This window comes from Rasamsonia byssochlamydoides (genome assembly GCF_041956645.1).
Source record: "Rasamsonia byssochlamydoides strain NRRL 3658 unplaced genomic scaffold VTN77scaffold_48, whole genome shotgun sequence".
In the NCBI taxonomy this organism is placed as follows: Eukaryota; Fungi; Ascomycota; class Eurotiomycetes; order Eurotiales; family Trichocomaceae; genus Rasamsonia; species Rasamsonia byssochlamydoides.
Window position 1 is genome coordinate 195,627 of NW_027192431.1, and position 13,263 is coordinate 208,889.

General features: G+C 51.1%; 2 protein-coding genes across 2 annotated transcripts; both read left to right on the forward strand.

Moving 5' to 3' along the window:
• Positions 1-696: 696 nt before the first annotated feature.
• Positions 697-2,846, forward strand: VTN77DRAFT_6295 (uncharacterized protein; the record flags this gene model as incomplete). Its single annotated transcript, XM_069422557.1, has 6 exons — positions 697-790; positions 850-1,124; positions 1,176-1,442; positions 1,500-2,528; positions 2,582-2,695; positions 2,751-2,846. 6 exons carry the CDS (start codon positions 697-699, stop codon positions 2,844-2,846), a joined length of 1,875 nt encoding a protein of 624 aa, XP_069276257.1.
• A 1,551-nt stretch (positions 2,847-4,397) lies between these two features.
• Positions 4,398-9,074, forward strand: VTN77DRAFT_6296 (uncharacterized protein; the record flags this gene model as incomplete). Its single annotated transcript, XM_069422558.1, has 3 exons — positions 4,398-5,940; positions 6,014-8,197; positions 8,254-9,074. 3 exons carry the CDS (start codon positions 4,398-4,400, stop codon positions 9,072-9,074), a joined length of 4,548 nt encoding a protein of 1,515 aa, XP_069276258.1.
• Between the last annotated feature and the right edge of the window lie 4,189 nt (positions 9,075-13,263).

Below are 13,263 nucleotides of genomic sequence, written 5' to 3' on the forward strand. Positions count from 1 at the left end.
GAGGAATGTCAAATAATCATTTCCTGGTCGTGGTTCTGAATGAATTCGGAATTTCTGACTGAGTCTCGAGGAGGCATAAGTGCACCAACTGTGCTTGAACAGCATAGACGCTCAACTGGTCCCCGTCCAACCATGGTACAGTACAGTACTGCACATTGATTCTTGTCTTTGACACGGAATTCCTTCAATGAATAGTCCTGGAACCCCATCCCTACTGTATTGTCCTTATCAACGGGAGAGGCTCTCGACAAAGAAAGGCCGGGGGAATGCTGGAATTAGGCCGTAGTGACAACTCCGCTGGAAGACTGACCCCACGGAAAATACCATGTCCCTTCTGCGGAAAGTAGGATTAGTTTATGGGTATTTGAGTAGGTAAATATTGCTTTGTAGAGTAATACATACCAGTGGAGGGTGTGTGCCTGGGCTGTTATTGACACCTCAGGCAGCCAGATCTGCCAACTGCGGCGGTGACGTGAGGCGCCCCGCGGGATCTCGCTGGAGGTCATAAGAATCGGTCCAGTAATCGCCCATGGAGCTTCCCCAGCCCCCTCCGTTCCCTGACGTTTCGTATACAAGATATACACCATACACATTGACCTACATGGGTGCTCTCTCCCTCTTGTGACCATCGCGCCCTGGATTCGCAGCGCAAGCATTGAGGAGATCCGACCAGGCTGCCGTTTATTAAGGAACACCATGTGGAACGACGAAGATAACAACCCCTACGGCGCATTCGACCACCCAGATCCTCATCTTTCCGACTCACTGCATTCCACCGCCGTGTCACCTTGTGAGTATTATCGCAGATCAATTGTGGTCTACCGTTCCGCTGACATCTAGATGTCCAAGCTCCCTACGACCGGGAATCTTCCCCCCCATCATCACGGTCTTCCAGTCGAGGCCCTCCGGACTATGTGTCACGACAACCCGATACGGACGATGAGGAGGAAGACGATAGCTATGGCGTTCGACATGGTCCTCCATCCGGCCGCAAAAAGGGCGTCTACGACAGTCGCATAGAGCAGATCCTGTACGAGAACCCGGATCTGCCGATCCTAATCACCGATGCGGGAAAGAACCATGAAGGTGGCGGGAGCTTCATTGTATATACGATCCGGACGGGGGTAAGAGGACAGAATCTGAATTCTACAAGCTCGAGTTTTAACTAGTTTTAGGACATCGAGGTGCGCCGGCGTTATTCGGAATTCGCTTCTTTGCGACAGACACTCGTTAATCTACACCCGACGCTCGTCATTCCCCCGATCCCAGAAAAGCATACCATGGCGGACTATGCAGCGAAGCCAACCAAGGCAAAAGAGGACACGGCGATTATCGAACTCAGGAAGCGGATGCTGGCCGTGTTTCTCAACCGATGTCGCAAGATGAAGGAGGTTCGGGAGGATGGCGTGTGGTGGAGATTCTTGGATCCCAACGTTAGTTGGGTAAGTCACGAGTGCACACGTCGTATACATAAAGAACAATTCTAACACGACATGTAGAGCGAAGTACTACACTCCCATCCCGCGTCGTCAGTGCCGAAGAATAACCTCAAGGCGCCTCCCCTCGACCCTGCCAACCCAACCCCAGCGCATGCCTGGCTTCCTGTCCCCTCCTCATCTGCGAAGCTCAAGTCGACAGCAGGGATGACTCCAACGTCCCCATCGGATGCGTCGTCGACACAATTCCTTAGCCGATTCCCTCCCACATCTCGCACATTGAGTGAACAAGATCTAGATCCTTACTTTATCAACTTTGAGGCATCTACGCGCGAACTGGAACTGCTTCTTCAGGGCAATATCGAGAAAGTCAATCGGCGCACCTTGGCGCATTTGTCGGCGCTCTCGGCGGATCTGATGGAGCTGGGAGCGAGATATAACGGCTTTTCCTTATCAGAGCAGTCTCCAACCGTGGCTGCAGCGATCGAACGGATCGGCCAGGCGGCGGACACATCCTATATCGAAACAGAGGAATTATCATCCGCCCTCGGTGCTAGTTTTGCTGAGCCCATGAGGGAAAGCGCTCAGTTTGCCAGTGTCGTCCGCAGCGTGCTGCGATACCGAGTACTCAAGCGGGTGCAGGAAGAGATGACGCGGGACGAGCTCTCCAAGAAAAAGGCTCTGCTGGATTCCCTGGAGAGAAGTGAGATGGAAGCGAAGCGTATCGAACAATATCTCAACAGCACAGCATCTCCGTCATTGGCAACTAAACCAAGAAGGTCAATGTCTGCGTCATCAGCAACAAGCGGCGGCCCGGATCGCGAACGGGGGAGTGCAGAAGACACCGCGTCAATCGACTCTGATTTCCCGCCGACGCATGGTGATGCGGTTCCATCTGCCTCCCAAGGGGCTCCCCAGAAGAGTCCTGAAGCCGCTCCACCACCTCCAGTCCACCGCAAGAGCGCCAGTGGTAATTTCGTTACGAATAAGATTTTTGGCCGGATAAGTCATGCTGTGCATGGCTTCGTCGACGTCGATCCGGAAAGAACACGTAGAGACCAGATTGGAAAGACGAAGGAGAGTTTGATACAGGTAATGTCTTCAGGGTTCTTGACGAGGGTGCTTCTAGCTGACTTCTTCCGCAGCTGGAACAAGCGCTTCAGGTTTCGGAGAAAGACGTCAAGGATGCCAGTGCTGGAGTGCTCCAAGACCTGAAAAGGTTTCAGAAAGAGAAGGAGGAAGACCTACGCCGATACATGGTAGGTTCTAGAATCCACGTGATGGATAGTCAGGCGCTCACTGTTTTTCACTCAGGTCGCTTATGCCCGTTGTCACCTCGATTGGGCCCGGAAGAATCTGGAGACGTGGACAGAGGCCAAAGACGAGGTGGACAAAATAGTGGCACGTTAGACCAGAAATGCTGCACTCGAGAGGAATCCGGTCAGGCAGTCGTTTATCTTTTCGTTCCAGTGGTCTGGCAAATCCCTTCCTCGGTAATTTCGTTGCTCACGACATGATCAAGGTTAGATATCAAGTCTGTATAGGTTTAGGGTTGTTGTATTACCTTTTGATGACGGTCACGTTAATGCTAGCTCTTGAATGGATATTGTCTTTATGAGTAGCAACCTTAGGTATACAGATTCCTGGATAAAATTAGCAAATTCTTGTGACGGTAGATGCAATCTCCAAGTCGAATCCTGCCCCGCAGAGATGACGTCTACGTAGGTACCTACTACCTAGGTAGGGAAAGAACAGTGAAGTGGCTAGAGGCTGGTGGATCAATGGGGACAGCTAGCTATTGTTTGAAAATTTTTTTCTCGAAACAGAAACGTCAAGTGAATCACAAGAATTTCGAATAATGGTAAAACAATTGGCACCAGTGAAGTAAACGGTTCTTGGCAAGCAGACACACAATAGCAGAACACAACAATAATATTAAACAATAAAATAGATCAATAATCATCGCAGCAGATCAGTCACTCATCGCTTTAGTCTGTTTGCTGCATTCACCTGACAGGAGGCAGGTCATGTAGGCTTCTCTGACTTGGAAAATCTCTAAATCAGTACACACACCATCTACGTCTACTTCTCACCCATTTACCATTTGACTTCTTCCCCATCATCTCCTTGCTGCCATCTCGATCAATCTGATATCAGGCAGGTCCTGTTTGTTCTTCCTTTCGAATTCTTCCATCTCCACAGATAATTGCTGCCGCTGGACGGTGAGATCAGACCGACTCGTTACGCGCCAACCAGCCGCCGTGATTCTCCCCACCAAACACCGCCATCCTCCACTTCCAGAGGCGCTGAGAGTCTGCGCTTTGCAACCCGCGCCCCCATCCATTCGGTTCTGCTTGGTTAGCTGCCAGCTAGACTCTCGACTACCAAGACATTCCGGAGCGCCTGGCGGGCTTTACCGAGCCCTTCTTCTTTTTTTTTCCTTTCCCTCTTCCCCTCCTCTCGCCCTGCATCTGCAGTATCGATTCTATTAATAAATATCCTTTCACCGTGCTGTCCCGAGCTGCCACGAGCCGTGTGCAGCTCACCTTCACGACGTCTTCCACAAAGCGCCGTAAGGTTGTTGAAGAGCCTCGCCGACCAGCAGCCACTCCGAGTTCGTCTTTTGCCTCGCGGGCCAGGCACGCAGACGCCGGAGAAAGACGTCACGGCCAGCACCTCCGCCGCCGTCATCACGGCTCGCCCTCTCCAGATCGCCCATTGCCACAGCCTCCTCCCACGCTGGCCCCCTCCGACTCAAATCTGTCAAATCTGGATTCCCGATCCTCCGCCTCCCCGTCGCCGCGGTATATTCCTGCGCACCTGCAGGACGAAGTGCTCGGCGCTGGATCCAAATTTGGTGGTAGTGGTACCCGTTCCCCCACGCCAGAGCCCTCTGCAAACGCAGATTCTCCGTCTGCTGCTTGCGCTGGGCTCTCCCTGAACAGTGACCCCGTCGCCGACATGTCTAGTTCAGAAAAGTCCTCCGGCGGCGCTCCTCCGCAGAGCCAAAGCGACGTCCGATCGTCATCGCCCGCCGTCAAACGACGCGTCTCCGAAATAGCGGGCAACGAACAGCAATCCCAGGATGTCGAAATGGAGACGGGTTCGTCCGAACAGCAGTCGACCGAGACCGATCCCCGGCCGGCTCAGCGCAGAGCAACATCGGTAGACATGATTGGCAGCGAGGAGAACGCTGAGAAGATAGCCAAGAATGGTGGTGATTCGAGCAGCTCCGATACCGTCTATCCCACACCATCGAGCATGTCCGCATATACCGCGTCCACGTCGACCCGAGAGAGTTCGAAGACTCACGAAGCCGCCGGAGAGTCTCGGGACCTCCCTTCGGTCGATGAGCAGGTTGCAATGGTGATGGAGTTGATGGCCAAGCCGCTCGAAGACAGGCAGAAAGGATACATCGTATCTGCCAACTGGCTCCATCGAGTGTTGGCCCGGAGTTCTCAGGCACCCCGTGGTGCGATCGATAAGAGTGCCATGGAGGGCGATATTGGACCGGTCGACAACTCGGACCTCGTTCTGGTTACCGATCCGTCCACTACCTTCAAAGATGAGGCCGGAGAGCCCTTCGTGCCCCTACGGCCCGGACTACAACTGGGCGAAGATTTCGAGATCGTCTCTCAGGAAGCCTGGGATCTGATCATGAAGTGGTACGGCCTGGCTGAGCAGTCACCCGCCATCGTTCGATATGCACACAACACCAACACCGCCGGTGGCGAACGAAACATTCAGTACGAAATCAACCCGCCTATCTTCACGATCTTGAAGCTATCCAACCCTGCCAATGGCGTCACCACCCAATCCTTGAAGGACAAGAGCACCCCTCCCGTCAAGACCCTTGCCAGCCGGCACACGAACTTTCAGAAGTGGCTCCGGCAGGCGAAAGAACTCGCTCACATCCCCATGACGACCAAGGTTCGCGTGTGGAAAATTCTGGGTGGCTTAAGCAGCACGCAGACTTCCGGCGTGATTACCCCGGCCGTCTCGCGGAGCAGCTCTCCTGCGCCCGGCGCCACTCTGGTCCCCAGTGCCGGGAGTAGCCTTCTGCTGGACGTCAACACCTTCGTTTCGCTTGCCGAGGGCTCTCAACGCGAGCTCCTCGAAGACGCCAGAGACCAAACCGCCAACGAAAAGTACAATGGGAGCATGACCCTGGACCTGGCCGGTCTTACTGCCAACGATGTGGTGGTCTTAGAGGAGCAGATTGGGGGTCCTGGAGGTGGAGAGTGGGTGTCCGAGGTCTCCAAGCAGACCCTCAACCGCCTCGGCGTTGCAGCTGGCAACAACAAGAATGGTGCCGTCAAGCAAAAATCGAAGACACCATCTGTCAGTGGGCGTTCCTCACCGATTCCTGAACCCGCCAGGGGCAGACGAAAAGACGGCAAGCCTAAAGGAAATACCGGCTTTGGCAATCTCGGGAATACCTGCTACATGAACGCCGCGCTTCAGTGTGTGCGAAGTGTGGAGGAGTTGACATTATATTTCCTAAGTTCGTTTCCCATGTCCTTCTCCGAGTCCTTCTCTAAGGCGTGCATCCTATGCTAACATGGTTTGCTTCTCAGATGATGTCTACAAGAAAGATCTCAACCCCAACAATCCGTTGGCACACAATGGAGACGTTGCGCGCGCCTATGCAAACTTGCTGCACATCATTTACGACGAGGGACCACATTCCTTCTCCCCTAAGCAATTCAAGCATACCGTTGGTCGATACGGGCCGGCGTTCTCTGGCTACGGTCAACAGGATTCTCAGGAATTCCTTCTCTTCCTTTTGGATGGTTTGCAGGAAGATCTCAATCGGATCCAAAAGAAGCCGTACATCGAAAAGCCAGATTCCACTGACGAAATGGTCCACAACCATGCCGCCCTGAAAGAGTTTGCTGATAAGTGCTGGGACATCTACAAGGCTCGCAATGATTCGGTCATCACCGATCTCTTCGCTGGCATGTACAAGTCCACCCTGGTCTGCCCTGTGTGTAACAAGGTCAGCATCATCTTCGACCCTTTCAACAACTTGACTCTCCAACTTCCTGTCGAGAATCTGTGGAGCAAAGAGGTGTTTTATTTCCCTCTGCACAAACCACCAGTCCTCCTGGATCTGGAGATCGACAAGAACTCGAGCATCAAAGCATTGAAGGAGCATGTTGGCAAGAAGATGGGCGCGGATCCTCAGAGGCTCATCATGGCGGAAATCTACAAGAGCAAGTTCTACAAGCTGTTTGACAACACCGCCACCATTGCGGACAGCAATATCGGCTCTGGCGATGACATCGGCATCTTCGAGGTGGAAATGGTCCCGACCAATTACAACCCGGACAGGCCCAAGAAGTCATTTTCCATGCTCTCTTTCAGCCACATGGACACGGAGGACATCCCCAGTATCGATTCTCCCAGGGCCGAGAGACTTCTTGTTCCTATCTTTAATCGCGTTTCCAGGCCAGGCAATCGATACGGGTCCAGGCAGGTGTTTGGAGCACCGTTGTTTGCCGTTTTCACCAGAGAAGAGGCACGCGATTACGACACCATCCTTCGCAAGGTGCTTCAGACAGTGGCCACCTTGACTACCCGTGACATCCTGAATGAAGCGGATGATGTCGATAGCGCCCAGGAGGATAGTCCCGACTCTGATACTGTCGTCATGAATGAAGAAGACGCCGACTCTGCCGACTCGAAAATCAAAACTGCATCCGTGGAAGGCGAGGATGGTCTCGTCGACGTGTCTATGCGGGATGCTTCCGATGCGTCCAAGGAGAGCACGGCGAAGTCCATTCCACGCAGACTTCGCAACCTCTTCCAGATGAAGGTTGTCAAATCAAGAAGTGAAATTATTCCCCTTGGCTTCTCTTGCCTGGAAGAGAACAAAGACTACCCCTTGCTGTCCTCGCGACTGAAGCGCAAACCAGCTGGCAAGCCAGTGGCCCGGAAGCCTGCGGCGCGTCGCGTGCCAGAGACGGCGAACAGCCCTGTCAGCAGCAGCGATGACGAGCTGAACGAGCCGCCCGAAGTGGTCAACAAGAGAATTCCTCGAACAAGCGACGAATCGGACGAGTCGGACACTGCCGACATCCGCGCGGAGAGCGATTCGGAAAGCGGAGGCGATATTTACCCCGGCAATCGGATGTTTTCTGAATCCAAGAAGAAGCAGTCTCGCAACGGTGCCGTCGAACCCGAACCCCAAGACGCCCCTCTCATCCGTCCTGGAGAAGGCATTGTGCTCGACTGGAGCGAGCAGAATCACGACGCGCTGTTTGGGGCGGACCCGAAAGACAAGAATTCCCTGCGTGGAGCTCCTACCTGGACCAACGTCGAGCACTTCCCGGACCCTGAGCTCGCGAAGAAACGGCAAATGCGGCAAAACCGACGGAAGAAGGGGCTCACCTTGGACCAGTGTCTCGATGAGTTTGGAAGAGAGGAAATTCTGTCAGAGAACGACGCTTGGTACTGTCCGCGCTGCAAGGAGCATCGCCGGGCCAGCAAGACATTCGAGTTGTGGAAGACACCGGACATCCTCGTCATCCACCTCAAGAGATTTAGCGCTCACCGCGGTTTCCGGGACAAGATCGACGACTTGGTCGACTTTCCCGTCGAAGGGTTGGATCTCACGGGTCGAGTCAGGGCCCCTGAAGAAGGTGAAAGCCTGATCTACGATCTGTTCGCCGTTGACAACCACTACGGCGGCCTCGGGGGAGGACATTACACGGCCTATGCTAAGAATTTCTTGACGGGTGAATGGAACGAGTATAATGGTATGCCGGCAGTCTCATCGTTTTGGCGTCAGTTGAACTATGCTAACTTCTGACAGATGCCCACGTTTCCAAAGCGATTGACCCTCAAAAGGTCGTGTCGCCTGCTGCGTATCTGCTCTTCTACCGCCGCCGGTCCGACCGTCCTCTGGGCGGCAAACTTCTCCAAGACATCGCCGAATCGTCGGTTCGTGGCGCAAACGACTCGGATTCCCAGACTGACTCGCGTGCCGAATCACCGGCGGGGGAAGGCCGGCGCCTCGGCGACTCCTCCCGCAATGGGTCGTCGAGCGCCTTAACCGGAGTCGGAGCAGCTCACCAAGCGGGAGATGGTGGTTTGCGAACCGTAACCCGAGTGAGGAACGTGGCGGGTGATGATGATGAGGATGATGATGACGACGACGACGACGACGATGAGATGCCACCACCGAAGTACTCGAATGGGCTTCAGTCTGGAGAAAAGAGCCTGGGACGGACGCACCGACTGGAAGGTATGGATAGTGAAGACCTGGATCCCAGCAGTGGCGGCATGCAGTCGAATAATCCCCTTTCTTACGTGAATGAGCCCGCGTGGTCATTCGACCGAGCTACTGATGCTCATGGTCCTTCGCAGATGGCCGCCGCCGCGCCCCCGGGGTCTTACTATGACGAAGACGACGAAGGAGGCCTGTTCGACGATGACGAGGACGCCGACGTCGATAGCAACAAGGCGGTCGGAGGCGACGACGTGAGCGATTCGGAGCTCCCCTTGGCCGACGAGACCGGCGATTATCCCCCTATGATTCTTGACGATGTTCCGCCCGTGAGTGACGACGAGGACGAGGAGCTCCCTGTTGTCGAACTGCGGGTGAACGAAGAGGACCGAATTGTGTCTGATTAAGCCAGAGGATCCCCTCTGACAGATGTTGGGAGGTGCTCTTCTTGGTGTCATGACAGTATGATATGAATCCTACTGTTGCTGGCATGTTTGCTAATGCGGACGTCCTTTTTGTCTCGATTTGACGCTCGTGATGTGGGATGATGAAGGGGTGTGGTTCGAAGTTCTGCCTTGCAAGCTGTGGTCTTGCTGGCATGGCTTTTTAACGGGAATCTGCATCTTGTTACGTACTACGTACTTCTTCCTGGTTTTCATGGGGCAGTGTCATGACATATGGCTGGTGCATATGCATCGAGTCAAAAGTTTAATTTGGGTTTCTTCTTTTCTTGTCTTGTCTTGTCTAATGGCAAGGTAGAGCAGAGCAGCAGGGGTGCGCTGCATTCATACAGAGACATCTATCTAACCATATTTTGTTAGAGGCGACGGCATGACCGGTCGAATCATGACAATAGAATCACTCTTCGGAGCTGTCATCTCGCCCCTTTTTTTTTATCTGATAGTAGACTTGATGAGAGAAATATGCTGTACGTACTGTAGTGAACTTCGTAGTCGAGGTAAATAATATAATAATACTGCCGGGCGGTGAGCTGCTTCATATCTAAGACAAGCACAGCCCAGTGACGACGACTCATCTAACCGCAAATGTGACCGCCAGCCATATGACCAGCTGAACAACGGTCACCTGCACGCAGCAAAACAAGAAAATGGACCCGAGGGGTGTCCCCTGTCTTTTTACCTCCTACCAGGCTGAGTGACCATCATGCAGCGCTGGATCTAGACAGGCAATGACTGTGCCACATGTACCCTCCTCTTACAGCTCGACTCTGCCTAGTACGGAAGGAAGCATGACTGGCTGGGATGGATGGGTGGATGTCTTGTTTTATTAATTTAGTGCTTGGTGCCTTGCATTGAGTGTCTAGTGACAGGCTGGATTATTCGCCTGTCGTTTTACAGGGCCTTCCTTTGCTTTCTGTTGCATTCTTTCATTCGAGATATGTCTGAGCAGGACTGCCTGTACCTGCATGCTGTGTTAGATATATTCTTCTTTTTTATCTGGCACACGACATCTATAAATAATAGACTTTATTTTCTCTGGATTATTTTCTTCGACTTTCACTCCTGGCTTACTGGTCCATGTCTCTTATTCTGTCGTTTACTGAGGTTTCCTGCCCTTGAATTAGATGAGACCATTCATACTACAGCCTATCTACCTAGGTATCCTTCGCAGAAAGGATCGACCAGTCTATCTATAATTAGATCGAGTTGCAAGTGGTCAGGATGGAAGCAGACTCCAAATACAGTGTTGGCGCTGACTATACAGCCTCCTCGCGAGACGACTGGTTCCGGCTTTTGCATCAGTGTGATAAGGACGAGACTGTGCCTGCAGGACTCTTCCTCGCAAACTCGGTGCATGAGTCTGAAACAAGTCTCCACGGGGGATGGCGTTGTCTGGTAGAGGATATCAGACGTAGATCTTCCTCCTCGGATCATACAGCCAGCTGGGAGTCTCTATTGGGAGAAACATCCTGTCCCGGCTTCGATGGGAAGTCATACCCGTACCCTCCTGGCATACTGCGTTCACAGACTTTGCTCAGTTCTGATGATGAGGTGGTGATGGTCAGCAGGGGAGATGGTAAGGCCTCACCCTTTCGTCACCGGACCTTTTTCTTTCCGATTCACTGTAGCAGTCACGTTTTCTATCTTTTCTGCTAGCTGGGAAGAGTTGACTGCTCTGTGACGCCTATCTGGATGTGTGCTTACCGCCAGCAGATGATTCCGGCTCTTCTCCTTCACAAACACCTCTACTCTGCCCGCCTCCTTCAATAAGACCAACTCCCGCCCCTATGAGTCAAACAATAACTCCTCGCGTCAGGACGCGTTCCTCTTCGCTGTCACCACCCTCTTCATCATCGGAGAACTCTTTTGAGCTTCCTACTGCACTGCGTGTCCGTTCACAGCCAATCGATATCCGCCCATCATTCAGGCATGTGCTTGGCCAACTGGACAATACTGCCATCCTGAGGCCTTTATCGTCCAGCTTTTATCATCACTCAGACTGTGACTCTGCCATTCTCCTGCCCAGATCTCCTCCGCAGAGAGGGAGTGTGCCACCCTACTGCCTGGGTTGTTTCACTACAGCTGCAGCTACAGCCACCAATACTAATGACAATGATAATAATGAAGGTGAGAAACTCATTCTTCTAAACATGTCTAGTCTGATGTTAATATCAGAGAAACAAAAAGACTGTCTCTGTGGAAAGATATCTACATCTCTATTGACAAGACCTCCTCCTCCTATACTTAAGAAGCACAATGGCCTTCTCATCCAGAACCATCCTGCCAACAGTGACGTGAGCATTCTCGACCTAGGACCTAGTCTTGTTGATGGCAATGATGACGACGACAATGGCAACAATGATATACGCAGTCTTACCAGATGTGGTAACCAGAGGAGGAACCTAGACATCAGAGAAGACGACCACGACCACAACCATAACCACGATAATGAGTTTCTTTCATCTGATCATCATCTACTACAAGGAGATGATCATTTTCACCGGTCGGACTCTTTATCTAATGCTTCTGTGTCAGAGTCAGCATCAACATCAGTGTCATCAATCATGTCTGGTTCTAGTATGGGAGGCCTCATGACTCTCTTCCCTATTGATGAGGATCTTTATGGCTATGAGATTGGGCACTACTACCAGCACCAACAATAATAACAGCAGCAGCAGCAGCAACAACAGTAATTGAGGCTATAATAAGAGGGTATGTCCATAGTAACACAAACCTCCCCATCTATCTATCTAACAAAAGTTCATTGTCTTTGAATGCTAACTGCTAACTGCTATCTGTTAACAGATTCAGTCTTTTCCTCCTCCTACTACTACTACAACTACTCTGATGGCGATGTTCACAAAAGACAAGAGAAACCAGACCAAGTCCAAGTCCATCTGAGTCTGAATCTGAATGAAACAAAGTAAAAATTTCCTTCTTTTTTTTCCTCTTTCGCTTTTGTCTGTTCTTTATTATATCATATAATATCTTGCTATCCTATTTATTCTATTCTATGTCACTCTACTCTACTCGTGTTAAGCATGACATTTGACATCACACATCACATCACAGCAATCTCATCGAGGAAATCTTCGGCATTTCTCTTGCTTTCTTTTCTTTTCTTTTCTTTTCTTTTCTTTTCTTTTCTTTTCTTTTCTTTTTTTCCCCCCTTTTCTCTCTTTTCATCTTTTCTTTTCTTTTCTTGTCTTCTTCACCTCATCTTCACATATTATTATTTCATCATCATCATCATCATCATTTTCTTCCTCTTCTTCTTCTTGTGTGCAAGGGACGTCATATGCTTCATTAGTCAGTTCAAATTTAGGGTTAGGGTGAGCGCCTTGCAGAGCTTATGAGTGCAAGGGCCTGTTATTAGACAAGATTTTTTTTTAAAAAAAAAAACAACTCAGAATCCTCGACATTGTGATGAAGGAAATTGCTGCTTTGGAAGGGTTTCAAGGCTCGAGGTTCAATTTTCTGATCGCAATCAGTCAGTCGATAGTTGTGATCTACAGATCTAGGTGTCAGAGGCACATGCTACACTACACTACACTACACTATATATCCACTACGTACATACATAGGTACCTATAGATACCGTAGGTAGTTACCTGTTAGGTGTAGTGGCAATAGCATAGCACTAGGTAGGTAGGTACCTAGGTAAGTAGTTGGTTGGTCGATTCGAGCTTGCAGTAACCGCCCTGCAGCTGCAACAGCCACGTTCTATTCTCAATTATTTACAGAATATGCATGCAGTATATATGTACCTAGGTATGTACTGTACATACATTGCTGGCTGTGCTGCAATATCTAGATCTCATCCATATCCAAAATCCGAAATCCAGTAGCGTTTGACATTCGCTATATTTTTCCGGGTCAAAAAAGGAGTTAGGGTTAGTATTACACTCGACATTAAGATCTATCACCAATACCTACATGACGCGACACGATCACAATCATGACAGCTGCCAAATAGATAGATACATACATACATACCGTCAACTCCAGACTCCAGATCCTCTCTCTCTCATCCACGGCCCAATTCAATCAATTCCAATCCAATGTGACCCAATCTAACTTCGTTCTCCCTCGTCTATCCCAGAACAACACTTCCTAACCAGAGACAGACCAGGAC